The sequence below is a fragment of the Crassostrea angulata genome, chromosome 4, assembly GCF_025612915.1.
Source record: "Crassostrea angulata isolate pt1a10 chromosome 4, ASM2561291v2, whole genome shotgun sequence".
Taxonomy (NCBI): Eukaryota; Metazoa; Mollusca; class Bivalvia; order Ostreida; family Ostreidae; genus Magallana; species Magallana angulata.
This window is the reverse complement of record NC_069114.1, coordinates 4,497,494-4,518,081: the sequence shown is the minus strand read 5'-3', so window position 1 is coordinate 4,518,081 and position 20,588 is coordinate 4,497,494. Positions and strand designations below refer to the sequence as shown.

At 32.5% G+C, this 20,588-nt stretch overlaps 1 protein-coding gene across 1 annotated transcript; it reads left to right on the top strand.

Annotated features, from left to right (window-relative positions):
* The first annotated feature begins 1,105 nt into the window (after nucleotides 1–1,105).
* On the top strand, nucleotides 1,106–11,880 carry LOC128181886 (multiple epidermal growth factor-like domains protein 10). Its single transcript, XM_052850450.1, has 14 exons — nucleotides 1,106–1,269; nucleotides 2,287–2,502; nucleotides 3,702–3,956; nucleotides 4,377–4,511; nucleotides 5,772–5,909; nucleotides 6,501–6,638; nucleotides 6,921–7,058; nucleotides 7,656–7,793; nucleotides 8,104–8,241; nucleotides 8,557–8,694; nucleotides 9,284–9,421; nucleotides 9,760–9,897; nucleotides 10,019–10,156; nucleotides 11,825–11,880. The coding sequence occupies exons 1-14, from the start codon at nucleotides 1,185–1,187 to the stop codon at nucleotides 11,878–11,880; spliced, it is 1,989 nt and encodes a 662-aa protein (XP_052706410.1). The 5' UTR covers nucleotides 1,106–1,184.
* The last annotated feature ends 8,708 nt before the right edge of the window (nucleotides 11,881–20,588 follow it).

Here is a 20,588-nt window from a genome sequence, read left to right as displayed (position 1 = left end):
CTCAACGAAAGCACATTTAGAAAGAGTTGTCTTTTTTACCGAAATTGACGCATCCACGAAAAATTACATTCCCACGAATAAGCAAAAAAAAAAAAAACAAAAAAAAAACAAAAAACAACAATCCACGAAAAATTGGCCCCCATGAAATTAAAAGATTTCAAGGAATATTACTCAACATACTCTGGGTATCGTTTAATGTGACCTTAAACAAATAAGTAAGGTGAACATTATGGTAGTACTAATTCAGACATAGACCGAGTAACGTACGTGTGCAGTAACTCGACTACATCAACAACCTTTCATACATATACATGTGTGTATTATATCATATTATTATATCAGACTATATCGCTTAAACGCAGCCCATCCATAACTAATGCAAATTTAACAATTTTGATTGATCTTTACTGCATCAAATACGTGTTTTAAAACTATTATGAGGCTGACATAAACCAAACTCGCGTACGTGTATGTATGTAGTCAATTAAATGAATATTTTGCACTTAATTTTTTTTAAAGAGATGTCTGCTCTTTAGAAAAAAGTTATAAAAAACATTTTTTGAAAATATGTATGGTAAATTATGAATTATTTTAGCGTATTCGAAGAAAGGGAAAACTTTTGCAACTTTTTACGAAGAGAAATGTGAGAAAATTGCATGTACTAAAGCAATATATTTAATGCATTTTTTCCCGTAGACGTCAATGATAACTACAACATAGGATAATATATTAATATTAATTTAAAAAAAAAAAGATTTCAAAGGTGAATCTGTATAATTTAATAAACTCCTTAAAATCACAATAAGGCTTTAGTGATCAAACCTGCAATCTATTAGTTATGAAATATGATAGTTATGGATGGACGACCTTAAAATTTTCAAATGAAGAAAAAATCTCATAAAGGTCTACTTGTTGTAATAAAGATTGACAGCTAGTTTTTTAACATCGTACTAAGCTCTTTATATTTTTTGTTTTACTTCCTCGTCACGTGATCATTGAGTCTGCGCCTTCACTACGCCACACACACACCCCTCGTCTACTTAAACATCTAAACAAATACATATACAGACTGTCTACATCTGTCTTCTCAGACGAATTTATACTTTTTATTTGCATTGTTATTTCTGTTAGGCATACAAATCTATACTCATAGAGTTATATAATTTGACCAGATTGACAACATCATGGTGTCACTGTCCGGAAACTCTGTGTATCCCCTCGATGTCCTCCCTGTGTTGTTGTGTCTGCTGACAGTATCCCAGGCATACGGTGAGTCCAATTTATGTACATTTCTAAATATCATGATATTTTCCAAGTGAGGTTGTTTTGGGATACTTTACAAGAATTGAACCAAACCATCAAATGGTAATTTAAAAGAATAAAATGTAAAAAATAAGGGCGTTTAGTGAATTTCCCAGAAATTATTGTTAAGATAACAATAGCAATACTACATTATAAACTCAATCTCCACACTCAAAGAGTATTTGCATATTAACTACAAATATTTTAAAGGCTATATGCTTAACGTACTTCAAAGAAATATATTGAAAAAGGAAATATCAAGTTTCTAATGTAACTTGATGCCGGGAGAAGGTCAATGGTTCGGTAGTTAGTCACAATGACAAGTAAGGGTTCTTTATCGTCCTGGCACCTACCATGATTCATGACTTAATGCTGCAACTTTTATATTTTATGTGTAAGTACTTTCCCTGATTGTACTACATTTGAATTACATGTATATACAGACTTACTAGAAGAAAAAAATAAATATTTTAAAAGCAGTTAATCAAGTGCATTTCATTTCGTGTATGTGTTCGATAGTACACCTGTCTTCCCGGGGGGGTACTTCTTTTTCCAGTCTCTAACCTTATGCTGTCTCATATTCTACCCACTGTTTTAACTCTTCAATCTTGAGACCCTAATAGTTCATTGTATAAAATATAGATATATACACAGTATACACAATTTACATTAAAACAAACTCATGTAGCATTAATATATCCATAGGAATTTCTTTTTTTAAAACTTCAATGTTATTCTATCAGATATGAAATTTATATTCATATTATTTATAACATTAGTTACTTAGGTTTTTTTATCGCTTGAACTACATTAGGATTTTATATATTTATAGGCTTTGGTAGAGAAAATTTATACTTTCAAATCGTTTTAACAACTGCATTTGAATGTTCAATACATGCATACATGTATTATAAACTATTAGAACCACGAGTTGACATCATCACGATAGTCATGTTGTTAGAACATGTGTGTTTATCTTCACAGTTAATGTCGCCCTCAACAAACCATCATACCAACAGAACCCATTGTGTGGCGACGCCAGTAACGCTGTAGACGGACGTAAATCAGACCTGAGTGTATTGGAAGGTCAATGTGCGTCATCACGGTATGGACAAACCGCCACCTGGTGGGTGAACCTGACCACCATCCACAGCATCCACCACATCACCATCTACTTCAGGACGGACAATCAACCATGGGGTATAGTCACATTTACTGATTCTCGTTATAGATAAGGTTCTGTTGAATCTAAATTTCGTTGTTGGTATTATTTGTTATGAAACTGTTTAGGGGACAGATATAATATATCAATGGGATATAGTCACTTTTTTTCGATCATCTCATGTAATCATAAATTGCGTTGTTTTTAATTAAAATGAGACTGAGTCGGGAACTATTTCCGATTTTTTGGCAAAATTCAAAACAAAGTAACAAGTTTATCTGTGTTTTGTTCCGTGCAACAATTTGCAAATACTGTATGTGGAATTTAACCCCTATTAACTTATGGACAAAATTTAAATACTTTTTAAATAATAATTCAGATAGTAAAACAGTTATCAAAAACGTTTATAACAGGAACTTTGTAATTAACAACGTTTATAACAAGAACTTTGTAATATTGTTTTTTTTTATTAAAAGAGTGAACCGATTTGAGATTATCAAAATAAAACTAATGTTTGCACAAAGTATTATATAAATGAAAGATTCAGAGACAAATCATGACTGTGTATCATTTCATAAGGCCAAGCGTCGCGGTCGGTGTTGGCACGATAAAGAAACCTTCATTTGAATTATGCGTTTTTTGTTGAGATGTGATTTTTTTATCGAGAAACCTCCATTCCCGTTAAAAAAAAACAAGATAGAGACTGTGTGTGTCCACTCCATATCCAGGATCTGACGACAACTCAACACGAGTGAAAGGAACTCTGCCCCCCCCCCCCCTCCTGGTCACACACTTGCAAACGTTCAGGTATTCACTAATGCTGCCATAAGTTTAGGCGACAGCACATTTTTCAACTAGATAGAACTATCAGGTAAACCCCTGGGCAACAAGTGAACTTTTGTATTGTGGACATGAATACACTAACGAAGCTTTTTTGTTTGTATATACGATTTTTTTTGTTTCATTGTCGGTCATTTAACAAAATACTTATCTACAGAGATATACACTGTTGTAAAACATTGTTATCTACTATGTATCTACTATGTACTGACATCACCACTATTTATTTGACATGAATTATGTCTACATGCCCGCTTCATTGGTGCGTTAATACATTTAGTGTCAACCATATATAGTTGTTGACCATTACATGTTGAGAATCATTTATCGGTTCTCTTTCTTTATCTAACTAACTACTTATGGCCTTCATATTAATTTTCTTATTATTACGATACAGGTCCTTCTAATGGGAACACTAAGTATTTCCTTGGATTCTCTTTGTACGTCTCCAATACAACAGACAGACTACAGGGAACACTGTGTTACAAGGACGACAACTTTACACTAGACACCATACCTGCTGTCTTCACCACCATATGTCCTATACATGGACAGTACGTCATCTACTACAACGAGAGACTACAACGAGTTAGCTATCCTTACTATTACTCTAATAAAGTTGCCAGTGACCTCTGTGAAGTGGAGGTGTATGGTGAGTGTACTTTATCTTCAATTCAATATGTAAAAATAAAAATATAGTATACGGTGATTCTGCCAACATCTTTAATATTTACTAAATTAAGGCTACTGTGTTTTGAACAATATTAGTGTGTTTTTTTCCATGCTATAATAACCATCATTTCAAACAATTTAATCGTACATAACATTTGACAATGATGCCATTTACATATAATGAGTGTGTTTTCCACAATAGTGTCCTTACTCATTAATAACTTAAGGTTTAACATGAACATTATCAACATAGATATTTACCCGATGCATATACATTATAAAATTACCATGATCACACACTTGACAAGTTTCGCATAAGGATACCATGTCATTTTACACATGAAGAAATTAAGAACATTTTAGAAGTATAACTAAGTCAGTACCATTACATAAATTGAAGGATGTCCCGCTACCGGATATTTTGGGTCCAACTGTTCCGTTCCCTGTCCAGACATTAACTGTCAGTACTGTCACATAAAGACGGGCACCTGTCAGGGCTGTAAACCTGGATACAAAAGTCACCGATGTGAAATCAGTAAGGCTACAGATCTGCAATTATACGGAGAAATGGACTAAAATGTAGTATAGCTACAGTTACATTCTAATGAACATAACTACATCATATTATATATCTTTATATCATATACCTAGTAGTGTATTAGCCCTGATACATGTGTTTTGGACTAGATGAGACAGCAACCGGAAGCTAGGGCTGTATCGCCCTCGGGGCTGATATTTCTCTGTCTCAGCCCGTCGTCAAGGGGGTGTAATGCCCTCAAATTTGAAATTGATAATTTCCATATATCTCTGCTTTAAATTAAGACTAGTTTGTGAAATAACGATAGAATAACGAATACATAATACAAATTATCACCTAACACGTCTGAATATTTTTATTTATTACCGAAAATTGAAAAATAACAATTCAAAAATAGCGCCAAAGAGTGATGTGTATCTAAGTAAGGGGAGGTAACCTACACAACGGTTGTGTATTTAAAACAATAGCACGCTTTATTTAATATCAATCAACGTTTAAATTATGGAGGATATAGAGAAGGATGGAACGGATGGACTTAATCTTAGGAAACCAGAGATTAGACTGTAAAAATTAAGGGGTTAAAGTAATGGACGCGATTATGAACGTTCTCAAACAACTTTCTATATTTTTTAGTTGCTATATAACAGTATGGATCTTTATGAATAAAATCTGACGGGAAACTTACGAAATCCCAGTGAAAGAATTTGACTCATAACGAAGCTGCATAGGAGGGAAGTTTCTCTCGCGATAATTTTGAATTCTAGAAGATAGTCCTTCATATCAGACAACAGACTCCCTTCTTCTGTATTTCAAATGACGATGGTTTGTCAACAAAGTCCGACAACTCTTACAGTTTTAACACATATGAAAAGAAATAAAAACGAACAAGTTTTGTAAATCCGAAAAAAATCTATAGCTTCTTCATGATAAATTATATTCCTAATTTGGAATTTGAATTTGAATTAAAGTCTTTGATTTTAGATATATGATATAAACAACATCACACTTTTGTTTTGATCTCGGCCCTGGTATCAGCCCGAGCGGTTGGTATCGGCCCAATATATATATATATATATATATATATATATATATATATATATATATATATATATATATATATATATATATATATATATATCGGTGTGATATTCTATATGTATTTGTTTTTACAGTCTAGGTTAGAATACAGTAAATTTGTAAAATAAAAAAAAAGGTCAGGTTGATCATGTTCAATATAAAATTGGTTTGTATCGATAGCTTGTGAAGAAGGAACATATGGTGCTGGCTGCATAGAAACATGTGGACTCTGTCGTGACGTAAACCAGTGCTCCATCAACAACGGGACTTGCTTAACTGGGTGTGATGCTGGTTTTAAAGGAGACTTGTGTAAAATTGGTAAGTGTGAAGATAAATAAACACATTAAGTAAACACATCTGTTTTAAGGAGTAGTAGACTGATAGGGAGAGAGTAGCAGGAACTGCACATAAGATGCACTATTGTCAACTTCATAGGCGATCTCGCCACATATCATACTGATATTAAGTGCTTTTCATGTCAGAATGATATTGAAATCACATTATAATTATCATGTCGATTTATTTACATAGAGCTATTAAACTCACGACCTACATCTTTCAAAACTTTTGAAAGAAAACTGTGCATAACATACCAGCTGTTTTTGTATAGTTCCTTTAATAGTTAAAGCTAAAGTGATAGCTTTTGTTTTGTTTTTTTCCATTTCATGCAATTATTTTTTTGTGTCTTGAAAAAGGGACCGGGTGCATTAATTTTAAAAAATTAATTAATTGAATGATTCTGTCAATTTGACATGTACTAGCTATTTGGATGAGATTATCGTTCTAATAAATTAACCACACGAAGTTGTATAAAATGATATGTTTATAAGTTTAAAAACTCTTTAACTTCACATTAGAAAACTGTATTAATACATTTATTTTTACATATTAAACTGAATTGATTTTTAGCTTGTGACAAAGGGTCGTATGGCTACTCCTGCAAAGAAACATGTGGACATTGTCGTAACAAATACCATTGTTCCATCATCAGTGGATGGTGTCTGACTGGATGTGACCCTGGTTATCAAGGATACTTGTGTAAAACATGTAAGTGTGATGTCGTATGATATACATTTAAATAAAGAAAAATATAGCTACCATTACGTTACCATAATAATGATATCAATGTTACCGTGTAATCTGATTTTAAGAGCAAGACTCTAAGGTTTTTTTAATAAATATTACTGCTTTTTTGTTGAACTAATGAAGAAGACGCTTATGTTTTTTTTACCGTGTTTTGAAAGCTTAATATGCTCTCTAAATGTGATTATGTTAAATTATTTTAAATTAAATATCATTTCCTTGTGAGATTGAATATTTCATTCGCAGCATGTGACATAGGGTCGTATGGTTCTGAATGCAAAGAAACATGTGGACACTGTTGTGACGGAAACCAGTGCTCCATCAACAATGGGACTTGCTTAACTGGGTGTGATGCTGGTTTTAAAGGAGACTTGTGTAAATCTAGTGAGTGTAAGGATAGATAAACACATTAAGTAAACAAATCTGTTTTAAGGAGTAGTAGACTGATAAGGAGAGCATAGCAGGAACTGCACATTAGATGCACTATTGTCAACTTCATAGGCGATCTCGCCACATATCATACTCATACATGTATTAAGTGCTTTTCATATCAGAATGTTATTGAAATCACATAAGAATTATCATGTCGATTTACTTACACAGAGCTATTAATCTCACGACCTACACCTTTCAAAACTTTTGAAAGAAAACTGTGCATAACATACCAGCTGTTTTTGTAGAATTCTTTTAATAGTTAAAGCTAAAGTGATAGCTTTTGTTTTGTTTATTTCCATTTCATGCAACTATCTTTTTGTGTCCAGAAAAAGGGACCGGGTGCCTCATTTTTAAAAATGAATTGATTAAATGATTCTGTCAATTTGACATGTCCTAGCTATTTGGATGAGATTATCGTTCTAATTAAATAACCACACGAAGTTGTATAAAATGATATGTTTATAAGTTTAAATATTCTTTAACTTCACATTAGAAAACTGTATTAATACATTTATTTTTACATATTAAACTGAATTGATTGTATAGCTTGTGACAGAGGGTCGTATGGCTACTCCTGCAAAGAAACATGTGGACATTGTCTTAACGTAAGCCAGTGTTCCAACATCAATGGATGGTGTCTGACTGGATGTAATCCTGGTTATCAAGGAGACCTGTGTAAAACATGTAAGTGTTATGTCGGATGATATACATTTAAATTAAGAAAAATATAGTTATCATTACTTTATGATAATAATGATATTAATGTTACCGTGTAATCTGATTTCTAGATCAACTCTATACATTTTCTAAATACATATTACTGCTGTTCTATCGAACTAAAGAAGAAGACGCTTGTTTGTTTGTTTTTTTACTGTGTTTGGGATGCAAACAATTTGCTGTCTAAATATGCTTATGTAAAATTGATTTTAAAACATTTAAATTGAATAACAATTCTTAACACATTAACATTTTGAGATTGAACGTTTTCTCGCAGCCTGTGACAGAGGGTCGTATGGTTCTGAATGCAATGAAACATGTGGACATTGTCGTGACGTAAGCCAGTGCTCCATCAACAATGGGACTTGCTTAACTGGGTGTGATGCTGGTTTTAAAGGAGACTTGTGTAAAACTAGTAAGTGTGAGGATATATTAACACATTAAGTAAACGAATGTGTTTTAAGGAGTAGTTGACTGATAGGCAGAGCGTAGCAGGAACTGCACATTAGATGCACTATTGTCAATTTCATAGGCGATCTCGCCACATATCATACTCATATTAAGTGCTTTTCATATGTTATATAACTACAGTAACATACTAATGAACAAAGCTATGTCATATTATTATTTATCTTTGTATTTGTTTTACAGGTTAGAATACAGTAAAGTTTTAAAATTAAAAAAAAGTTAATTTGGTCATGTTCAATATGAATTGGGTTTTTATCGATAGCTTGCGAAAGGGGAACCTATGGTGCTGGTTGCAAAGAAACATGTGGACACTGTCGTGACGGAAACCAGTGCTCCATCAACAATGGGACTTGCTTAACTGGGTGTGATGCTGGTTTTAAAGAAGACTTGTGTAAAATTGGTAAGTGTGAAGATAAATAAACATAATAAGTAAACATCTGTTTTAAGGAGTAGTAGACTGATAGGGAGAGCGTAGCAGGAACTGCACATAAGATGCACTATTGTCAACTTCATTGGCGATCTCGCCACATATCATACTCATATTAAGTGCTTTTCATGTCAGAATGATTTTGAAATCACATAAGAAATATCATGTCGATTTATTTACATAGAGCTATTAAACTCACGACCTACACCTTTCAAAACTTTTGAAAGAAAACTGTGTATAACATACCAGCTGTTTTTGTATAGTTCCTTTAATAGTTACAGTTAAAGTGAAAGGTTTTGTTTTGTTTATTTCCATTTCATGCAACTATCTTGTTGTGACCAAAAAAAGGGACCGGGTTCCTCATTTTTAAAACTGAATTCATTAAATAATTATGTCAATTTGACATGTCCTAGCTATTTGGATAAAATTGTTGTTCTAATAAATTAACCACACGAAGTTGTATAAAATGTTGTGTTTATAAGTTTAAAAACTCTTTAACTTCACATTAGAAAACTGTAATAATACATTTATTTTTACATATTAAACTGAATTGATTTTTTAGCTTGTGACAGAGGGTCGTATGGCTACTCCTGCAAAGAAACATGTGGACATTGTCGTGACGAAAGCCAGTGTTCCAACATCAGTGGATGGTGTCTGACTGGATGTGATGCTGGTTATCAAGGCGACTTGTGTAAAACATGTAAGTGTGATGTCGTATGATCTACATTTCAATGAAGAAAAATATAGCTATTATTACTTTATCATAATAATGATATTAATGTTACCGTGTACTCTGATTTTTACATCAACAATATACGTTTTCTGAATACATATTACTGTTGTTTTATCGAAAAAATGGAGAAGACGTTTGTGTGTTTGTTTGTTTTAGTTTTGTTTTTTTTTTTTGATTTTGTTTTAGATTGTTTGGAAAACAATCTGCTGTCTAAATGTGATTATGTAAAATTGATTTTAAAACATTTAAATTGAATAGCAATTCTTAACACATTAACCTTGTGAGATTGAATATTTTATTCGCAGCATGTGACAGAGGGTCGTATGGTTCTGAATGCAATGAAACATGTGGACATTGTCGTGACGTAGACCATTGTTCCAATATTAATGGGACGTGTTTGACTGGATGTGATGCTGACTATCAAGGAGACTTGTGTAAAACTTGTGTGTAGATTTGTATTAATTGTATAGCATAGATATATAATACATGTATTTCACATGTAAATAAATTGACTTAGTATGTAGGGATTAATACTAATTATATAACACATTTGAATCATTTCAGTTTGCCCCGTTGGATATTTTGGACAAGACTGTTCTGTGACATGTATCAACAGTTATACCTGTAGTGGCTGTAACGATGTCAGTGGTTCATGTGATTATGGCTGCCGTCCTGGCTGGATAGGATACTTCTGTCAAAAAAGTACATATTCTATTTATTTTATTTTTTATTCATGGTATGGTAATCAGAGATTTAATAATTGATTATTAATTATCGAAATAGTATTCAAAACATTACATAAGACATTTGTTTTGAAATATGACGTTTGGCTTATAAATCGTATATTTTCAAGTTTACCTCAAAATAACAATAACCCATATAAATTATAAAATGTGCCAACGAATTACTACGTTGATCATTTAATGTGTACCAAGTTGTACTAATGTTAGTACATCTGACGCCAACGATTTGATTAAAGGTTAGTGTTTACATTTTTCTTGTATAATAAGTAAAGATTTATTTAAGACAACACACACAGCCAAGATAAAAGTAAAACAGATATGTATTTTTAAGAAAATCACAAACTTAATTTGCGTAAAAATAGATATACATTCGCCGTAGTTAATTTCTGAAGAGAGAAGAAATGGCAACGCAAGTAAGTATGAATGTGTGATGTTTTGCAGTTTTTCTCTTAAGATTACACACCTATAATTTTAATCTTTAGGCAATATTTTTTTCTTTAAAATAAGTATTGAATATGATCGTTTTTTTAAATCTGTTTATATGTTAAATAAAACCTTGTCATCGCGTTGGTGTTTAGAGCAATTCGGCTACTGAAAAACAACGTGGAATAATGCACTCGGTGTACCAGGGTAAGTAGTTACTTTGCTTATCGAATATATATCATATAGTGTTGCCATTTATTGAAATTGTAATTTTGTGAATTTGTCACAAATCCGGCTGTTCTAATATATGTAAAAACAAACCAACACGTATTAGTGTGTTTATACTTTAAAGTTGTTTCTTTAATATAAATGAAATAAAAATGTTTGTAAGTCATCCAGTGTTGATGAGTTATAACCTAAATGTAAGTTTGTTTTGAAACTTTGTAAATGTATTATGACACTTTTAATTCTATTTGTTTGTCATTGGTGTTTCCTCTCTAAAGTTTAGTATATTTTACAATTAAACTATTTGTCAAAACAGGAATAGGACCTTAAGGGGGAGATGTCAACTACTTGTCAGAACAGGAATATGACATGAGGGGAGAGAACTGCTAATAGGGTATAATGTCGTGAAGAAGACAGAAAATGGTATGAAAAGTGAACATATCCGATTTGCTACATATTGTAGGACATCTAAACTTTGTGTAGTATTATTTTGTAAAAATAAAATGTGTTAAAGTGTTGGACTAAGTTATCGCTATGTTTAAGATGAAACAAATGGAGCTCCAGCAGCTAGAAACCATTTTAGGTTATTGATGTTTTTGAAAGAATACCATAACGTGACTATTATAAACATCCCGTAAGACGATTCAGAGACAGGTGTTCCCCAAAAATACAGAGATATGCTTACTGAAATATAGATATCTTCTTGTTGACCTTTAGTTTAGCTTTCACTGTCTTTTGTCTATGAATAAAACAAGGCAATTGAGGTCAGATAATATCAGATAACAACTGGAGAAAGAAAGAGGACTGAAAAGCATTGAATTAACATTGTCGCCATCGATCCTCATAAGGGGCGTTTTCTGTTGCAAGGCCAAATGCATTTACCGGGGCATGGAGAGGGCAAATGAGTGAGTAATAGCGCTGTGTTTTAAGTGTTTCTTGTATTTTAGGTTTTTTAACTCTATTTCTTTTAATCAAAAAGTAATGCAAGAAAGAAGTAAAGTTCGAAGACTTGGGGTAGACAAAAGTGGACGTTAACAAAAACCAAAACCATACAAAAGGAGTGATGCAGCTTGTTCTTTTTGAACAACAACGAGTGTTTGTGATTTTGTATTGTATGCATTTCATGATTAACACACTATTTCTTTCATTAAAAAAATTGTTCTGCTACTGATGACATATAAGTGGTCCTTTTTTGTTTTTATTTGTTTTTTTTTCTATATTTTTTTTTTTTTGTATTCTCTAAAATCAAATAGAACTTAACACATGGTTGTGTCAAATAATTACCGGATGTCATTCTCGAAATGTCAGCTGGAATAGAGAACTGACTGCTAAATGTATTAACCGCCGGCAGATGCATCCCAATCATTTGCAGGTAAAACATTTTTATGACCGAAGTTCTTTAATATTTTATGCTCTTCTATATTTTTTTCTTTTTGATTTTTTATTTACGTTTTTACTTTTACCTTTCATTAAGGAATCCCTCTTGTACTCAAAGAAATAATGCCTTTACCTGGACACAGTTACTTAACTGTGAACTGTAGCAGTTTTTAAAGTAATTACAAAAAAATCTATGGTTGTGCAATAACGTACTTCAGCGCCGTAACAATGCAACGGCATCTTCATTTGCACCGTAAGGACTCAAACCCCGCCACCGCGCTCAAGGAACGCAGCCATTCGCAATGTAGACGCAGTGATCAGTTGATTGCACTTGCAGGGAGACCCCTCGGAGTCATTAGTGATGTCACTGCGTCTCTACCGCGCCATTGCTGTGCATCCACAGCGTTAGAACGAGTTGTTTTTCATTTCGTTACGTTCACACAGCGACCCCAAGTTGCTGTTGCCTCGTTCATTGCGCTCTCTTGACGTTTCCTCTGCGTTTATACCGCGCTTGAAATTGCGCTAGTGCAATGTCAACCAGACTACCAAAATTTGAATAACGGCTGTTGTACAAAAGCTAGCGATGTAGTAATCTTAAACTTGATGTAAATGAGTGTTTAAAAAGGAGACTTTGCGAATATTCCAGGACCTATTGGAAGGCGTAGATCGAATTCATGTCGTTTTGTCCTGATGTTTTCACATTTTTTTCCAACAACAAATAACGGTTATTTTTGTAGACCTGTTGACTTGGATGTGTGTCTTTCACAAATTATTTAGAAACTAGTTACGTTTCAATTTACTTGGCACCTTATTTTGTCAAAACAAAAACATATTTTTATCATTCATTTACCAGTTGTAAAGTGTAAAGACCGCTTGGCGGATACTCAGCGAGACCACAATCAATCGCCAAGTAGAAATCGTTGGAAACACAATTACACGCCGCGGGAGTTCAGTAGAAACCCTTAGTCGCCGTCTGGACGCCGCGACATTTTAATTCGTAAAATATTCTGATAAAATTGAACATTTTTTTTCTGAATTTGGTTTGCGATCCTTCGGTAATTCCATGAATTTTACAACGATGTTAATACGCTGTGGAACGGCAACTATGTTTGACAGGATTTTAATATAGTTGATCTTAAAATTATCTTTATTAAAAGCACTGAATGTTGATATAATATTTTATAACAATTACGCTTTTTAAAAATCAGTTTTGTTTGTGTTTTATTTTTTTTTTTGTAAAGTTTGCATTGTCCACTTCATTCCGATGTATGATTTGTTTTTTTTTAATTTGAAAGTTCTGTTCTTATCAAAACATATTTTAGAAAGCTGTGGATATCTTCACCGGTAGTTCCGTATTTAATTATTAACATTGTTAAGATACATATATAATCAGCTATTGTATGTTTTCATATGACACTTGGTTGCTTTGTTTGTGTTGTGACTTCAAAGCTCGCTAATTACAGTATTAAAAATATCTTCTGCGAAGAAAGAGTCGCCGGAAAATTGGAGGAGGAGGAATCTCCTGGAATTTCTGTAATTTGTCATGGGGTTTCTGACTAAGAACAGTTTTACCATGCGATGTGTGTTGTCTGTAAAATGACTATAGACTTGTGACCGTCCTGTGGGAGTATCGTCCATTTAACTTCCCCGTGTAATCGTAACAATCAGCTCCGATCAGTCGAGTATATGTTGAAATGTGTTTAGATAAATTATTATTATTTTGTAAATAAATAAGATAAAATGTTTAATTGTTGTTTTAACTTGTGAATTTTGTTAGTGAGTCAATTTATTTGTATTTAGGAGTTCCATACTATTTGTAGTTTTACGCGTTTTACTTTAGTTAAATTTGTTATTCTTGAGGTTTGTGGACACTCTAGAAATGCTAATATGTCATTTAAACGAAAGATTAATATATTTACAGTAAATAAAACAGTTCTTAAATAAAATTTCAACTTTTTTTTGTAAAAAAAAATAAAGTAAATTATAATGTTGTTGGTGTTAAATAACAAAGCATTGAATAAAATTAAAGAGAAAAGATACTTTTGACTATCTAATCAGATACGGTTCAATAAACCGCAGTAATGGTTATGAGGGACGGATAGCAGTGATCACTTTTTTTATGAAATTAACGTCCTTTTAAAAAAGTGTTCTGCATAAAATAATGTGAAGATACTTGAAGTTAAGAACATAATTATTTGGAATTTTTGTCTATTGAATAACTGTTTAAGCTTTACAAATTATGGCTGAAATTTGAGGTATATCTTGGTGTTAATGCGTTAACCATCCAGCCTTTTTTACAGTACAATCACCTTTATTATTCTACCAAAGCGGGTTCAACCGTTGATTTTCGTTCTTTTGATTAATTGTAATGAAAATAAACAAAAATTGTCATGAGAAAAGGTAATGATTGTTAAAAAACAATATAACTTTGGTACAACATGTGTAAAAAATGATTGATATAAAGAATATATAGCCTGTCTGCAAATAGCAATAGCAACAAAGGTTCTAACGGGTTTTAAACACGAGTTTAGCACAAATGTTTCAAAATTATTGTTTTTTAAATATATCGAAAGTTGTTATTATTCCTCTTAAATATATCTTAGGTGCTGCGTACATGGCAATCTATATACCAGTTTAGATCTTCTGAGACATCGTACTTGTAGTTTAGAAAAGTCCAAAATAAGCTTTGATTCTATATTTTAGATTGATTTAAATTTGGCCTAGAATCTGCCTAGGTTTGTCTTTAAAATACTTTCTTAATATTAGATTTTCATTAACATGCTTGGTCACATTGAAAAAGTTTTAGTAATAGTGTGAAAATGTTCGAGATTGAAATTAGTAAAAAAAGATCAACACTTACGTAAACAATTTGACCAATGTATTTGAATTTATATTTATCATTCAACATATTGCAGTTGCTATGTTTTAGAATGTTGCAATCGTTCATTTTTTTTTTCTTTTTATTTTCATGAATTACTTTTTTATGCATGTATACCATACCAATAAAATGTATTCCCTTAACATTGTATAGATATACGATCACTTATGATTCGTGATGGTATAAGATTGTTATCATATGGAATAATTTGTGTATTTTCTATATCCGAGCAATGGCGATGGGTTAGAAAACACCATGATTATTGGTCCATTTCCGAAAATCAATCTTTCATGTGAATTAAATGAGTACATCAAATTTATATCACGTGGTATAACACAATCTCGCTGATACTGTGTGTTGTCTGTAAATAAACAACCACGTGATTTCAGTTGAGGCAAAGGATACGGTGCACTTGTTTTCAGTTGCTAAAATTTTAGTCTGACCTACATGTATACTTGTCGAGCGTCTGTTTTAACTTCAGCTTATTGTTAATTTTCCGCAAACTCAAACTTGCAAACTTTTAAAAAAGTTTTTAAACGAAAATAATCACTTAATTGAAAAATAGAAATGGAAAAAAAAAATAATAAAGACAAAAACAAAACAAACAAGAGGCACAGGGGCCACATCGCTCACCTGAGCAACAATTCCCTTAATTCTGATCAAATTAGCATTACAGTATCAAAATATCTTGACAACTAAGTAGAGTAGGTATTACTAAAAAATTGAAAATCTGCCAATTTTCATCTACCTCTTTTTTTTTTATAAATACCAAGGACCTTTTGTTGTTGTACCTGAAAGAAGATTTTTCTCTATTCCTATAACCACCCCCCCCCCCCCCCCCATTTCATGGCCCCACTTTTTTCTAGGGAATCATGGTTTCATCAAACTAAAATCTGCATAACCTGTGCTTTCACAATGGACCGAAAGAAAACTTTCCCAGAATATATTTAAAGATTACCTCTTTATATTTCTATGTAAAAATTCAAACCGCCATCAAGGCTCCGCCCTATCACTAGGGACTTTGATTTTGCAAACTTTATTTTACACTACCCGAGGATGTATCTACACAAGTTTAAGCTTTCTGGCCAAAAAGTCTTTTAAAAGAAGATTTTTAAAGATTTTCTCTAAATATTCCTATGTAAAAACTCATCCCCCTTCGGACCTCACCATACCCACTGGACTATTATTTTTATAAAAACTTGAATCTATACAATCTGGGAATTATTCCAATAAAATTTGGGCTTTCCTGGCCTAATAGTTTTGAGAAGAAGATTTTAAAAGTTTTTCTCTATTTATAAAACTTGATCCCTCCATTGTGGCCCCACCCTAACCCCGGGGACCATGATTTGCACACACTTGAATCTACACTATCTGAGGATGCTTCCACTCATATTTGAGCTTTCCTGGCCTAATTGTTTTAGAGAAGAAGATTTTAAAAGATTTTCTCTGTACATTCCTATGTAAAACTTGATCCCCCCATTGTGGCCCCACCCTACCCCCCAGGGACCATAATTTAAACCAACTTGAATCTACACTACCTGATCATGCTTCAATTTTAGTTTGAGCATTTTTGCCCTAATTGTTTTTGAGAAGAAGATTTTTAAAGATTTTCTCTATATATTCCTATGTAAAACATGATCCCCCTATTGTGGCCCAGCTATACCCCTGGGGACCATGATTTGAACAAAATTGGATCTACACTACCTGAGGATGCTTCTCTTTGAATTTGAGCTTTTCTGACCTTATAGTTTTTGAGAAGATTTTTTCAAGATTTCTCTTCATATTCCTTTGTAAAACTTGACCCCCCCCCCCCTTGTGGCCCTACCCTACCCACAGGGACCATGATTTGAACAAACCTGAATCTACACTCCCTGAGGATGCTTCCATTTTAATTTCAGGTTTTCTGGCCTGATAGTTTTTGAGAAGAAGATTTTTAAAGATTTTCTCTATAAATTCCTATGTAAAAATCCATTCCCCCATTGTGGCCCCACAATACCACCAGGGGCTATGATTAGAACATACTTTTATCTACACTACCTGTGGATGCTTCCACTTTTAATTAAAGCTTTTCTGCCCTAATAGTTTTTGAGAAGAAGATTTTTAAAGATTTTCTCTATATAATCCTATGTAAAACTTGATCCCGCAATTGTGGTCCCACCCTAACTCCGGGGACCATGATTTGAACAAACTTGAATCTACACTATCTGAGAATACTACCATTTTAGTTTGAGATTTTCTGGTCTGATAGTTTTTGAGAAGAAGATTTTTAAAGAGTTTCTCTATATATTCCTATGTAAAACTTGATCCCCCTCCTGTGGCCTCTCCCTTCCCCCGGGGATCACGATTTGAACCAACTTAAATCTACACTACCTGAGGATGCCTCCACACACGTTTAAGCTTTTCAGGCCGAATAGTTTCTGAGAAGATTTTTGAAAAATACCAAAAAAATTTCAATAATTCTCAATTATCAACCCTTTAAAAAGGGCATGTCCCTATATTTGAACAAATTTGAATCCCCTTTACCTAGTGGTTCTTTGTGCCAAATTTGGTTGAAATCTGCCCAGTGGTTTCTAAGAAGACGATGAAAATGGGAAAAGTTTACAACAACGACGACGACAACGACAGACAACGGACAAATTGTAATCAGAAAAGCTCACTTGAGCCTTTGGCTTAGATGAGCTTAAAACAAAACCCTGAAGAACTTTCTTGCAAATGTAAAGACAGAATGAATAATTTTCGGCCAATGGTGTAACATTTGGGAAAATCGGAAAAAAAGAACGTACTGTAAACGTACTACATTTGACTGTGTATTCTATTTAGCGCTTTTGGCGGAATTCGGCCCTCCGCTAAATCAAATACATCACTAAATACCATACATCTATATATAAGAAAAGTCATATTCAGGAATACGCTAATTCAAATCCACGGCAACTTGTTCGAAAACTAATTTCCGCCAAATAGCGTACGCACCAAATACAATACGTTTACAGTGTATGTTTATACCCCTTTATCATAAATGGACTTATTGTGAACAGAGTTAACAGGACATAAGTTAACATCATTATTGTATTGAATAAATCCCGGCTCACATAACTTAAATCCTCTGATAAAAACTGGAATCCTTTAAATTCATGGTGTCCAATTTTGTGGATCATTTTTTTTATTCTTGGGGATGTCATTTCGTTGATGCGTCGGTTTTCACTTTCAGTAAGAAAACTCTCTAAGTTTGTTTTCGTCGATGATGTAAATTCTTGTGTGTGGGCTTCCCACGAGTACCACAAAAATTGAGCCACCGCGAATTCTTATGATTCCACTACTACTTACCTTAGTGCTTTCAAACTTCAGTTTTCAAAGTACATTTTTTAAGGGTTTTTTTCAGTCCAGACGTTTACATTTCAAATAACGCTTGTGTTGTTATAATGTGTTTTTAAAGTTTATGAAACATTAACATGACGCTATCTATTATAATTTATTGCAAATCTGTTTTAAAAGTACAAAGTTTATTTGAAAGTTTTGAATAATTGAAACACAAAGCCAATTTTAATGAATGTTACAATTCTGAGGAGATACAGAAATAAAGATCATAAAGAGATACATATCATACATTCATCACGTAAAATATGTTTTAACTATGTAAATGTATCCACCCAATGGCAAGCAGACCCAGCATAAAACAAAACGTTCATGCGTAAGAAAATATTTTGCGTTTATTGAAGTTAGAATTGAAGCATGTGAACACATTTCATTGTGTCATTAATATAAAAAAATAACCAATGTTTGCATGAAATTATTTGCATGCATTTTTCATTAGCGTAGTGCATTATTCATGTTTCTATAATTGTTCCAACATAGCATCGCCATATTTTGTTTCATCCGGTTAATTTTTTACATTGTATCTTAAAGCAGTTATAGCTAGCTATCGATAAGTTTAAAAAAACCAAACACTTTTTAAGGTTTATCTCGAAATTTAGATACAGTTCTAATCATCTGAGACAATTAGGACATCTGTAAGTTTTTTTTTACCAACCTCTTTGCTTCAATTATAATTTTGCCGGGCGAGTCTCGCGAATATATACACTATTCCAAGTCTTGAATAAAATCAGAAAAACAGAATATACATATATACATATATACTTGTTTGTTTATATTGTTGATATTACTGAATAGCTTGCCTAACAACACCATAATGAATAATATACCTTTTTATATAGTATTTAGTCTTAAAATATGCCTTTGGAAGTAAGTGAATACATGTAGACATGCATGTTCAATATACAAATAAAGCATCATAGACTAGGTTACTCTAGTTTTTTTTAAGAGGTTTGTGTTTGCTCTTGTTCTGGTTTGTATTTTTGTTTTCTGCTTTTGATCTAAAACACTGTTCGTTTTCGCTACATTTCATTTGTATTGATGCGTTCAAGTGTGAGATATGTATTAAGTAATCTCCGTGTGATTTATTAAATACACCTAAAAATACACCAAACTTGTCACTTATCTGTCAGTCTCTCTGTTTATATAACAAATAAAAAACATTAAACAAACCGGACGTGCTAATAATAAATAACTAAGAAATATATCTTGTAACAAAATATGATGATGATTGTGTAACCCAGACCCCAGAATGATAAAATAAATATCAGAACATAAAAATATACGAGATTTCTCATCAACAATGACTCCCAAGTACCTTGATTTGTTGTGTTGGCTAAATCAGAGTTCAAAAGAGTTACAAAACCTTGTTTCACTATTTAACAGTATCCTGACTTTGAGTGGCTTTTGCAAAAGAAATAGTTCTCTTTTTTTAAAAATAAAAGTGCATTGATTTACATAAGATAGAGAAATATAAATCTTAATGTTGGATATTACTGTTTTGATATTAAATACTGGCGCCTAAAAGATATTCAAGATGAAGCGGTAGAAATAAAATAATACTTAAACACCTTAATAACACCTTAACAAGACAAACATATTCATAAATATGAAATAAATGTAAGGTTGTAACACAAGATGTTTGCAATGAAATTAATTACTTTAATTATTGCAATATTAGTATTCAAAAAGCTTATTTGGCATCACATATTTTGCATCCATAATCATTACGAAAAAAAAGCATTTACAAATGATGATGTTTTCATGTTCTTTGAATATATAGAAACGATGGGTGTACGGACATATGTTTTTTTCTTCCTGACTCTTATATTGATCTCCTTGACAGATTGTATTTGTAAGTATTATTTGATTTACATTCACACTCATTCGTGTAACGCTGTCAAATGTTCAACAGATTACTCAATGGCAAAAATATAAAGGTTTTACGTCTTAACTGACGTTTCTGGGTTTCTGAATATGAGATGATTTGTTACAATAAACAGCAATTATTATTTTTAAGATGCATTATTTTTAATTTTTATCATTTGAGATAATCTGGCCTACAAAAGGCCAACCTGGCAGATACCAAGCATTAGCATCTATCCTCCAGAAAGGGCTG

Coding starts and splice junctions, on each gene's coding strand:
- LOC128181886 (XM_052850450.1), top strand. CDS start 1,185: ATGGTGTCACTGTCCGGAAACTCTGTGTATCCCCTCGATGTCCTCCCT. Junction 2,503..3,701: donor GACGGACAATCAACCATGGG/GTATAGTCACAT, acceptor ATTACGATACAG/GTCCTTCTAATGGGAACACT. Junction 3,957..4,376: donor CTGTGAAGTGGAGGTGTATG/GTGAGTGTACTT, acceptor CATAAATTGAAG/GATGTCCCGCTACCGGATAT.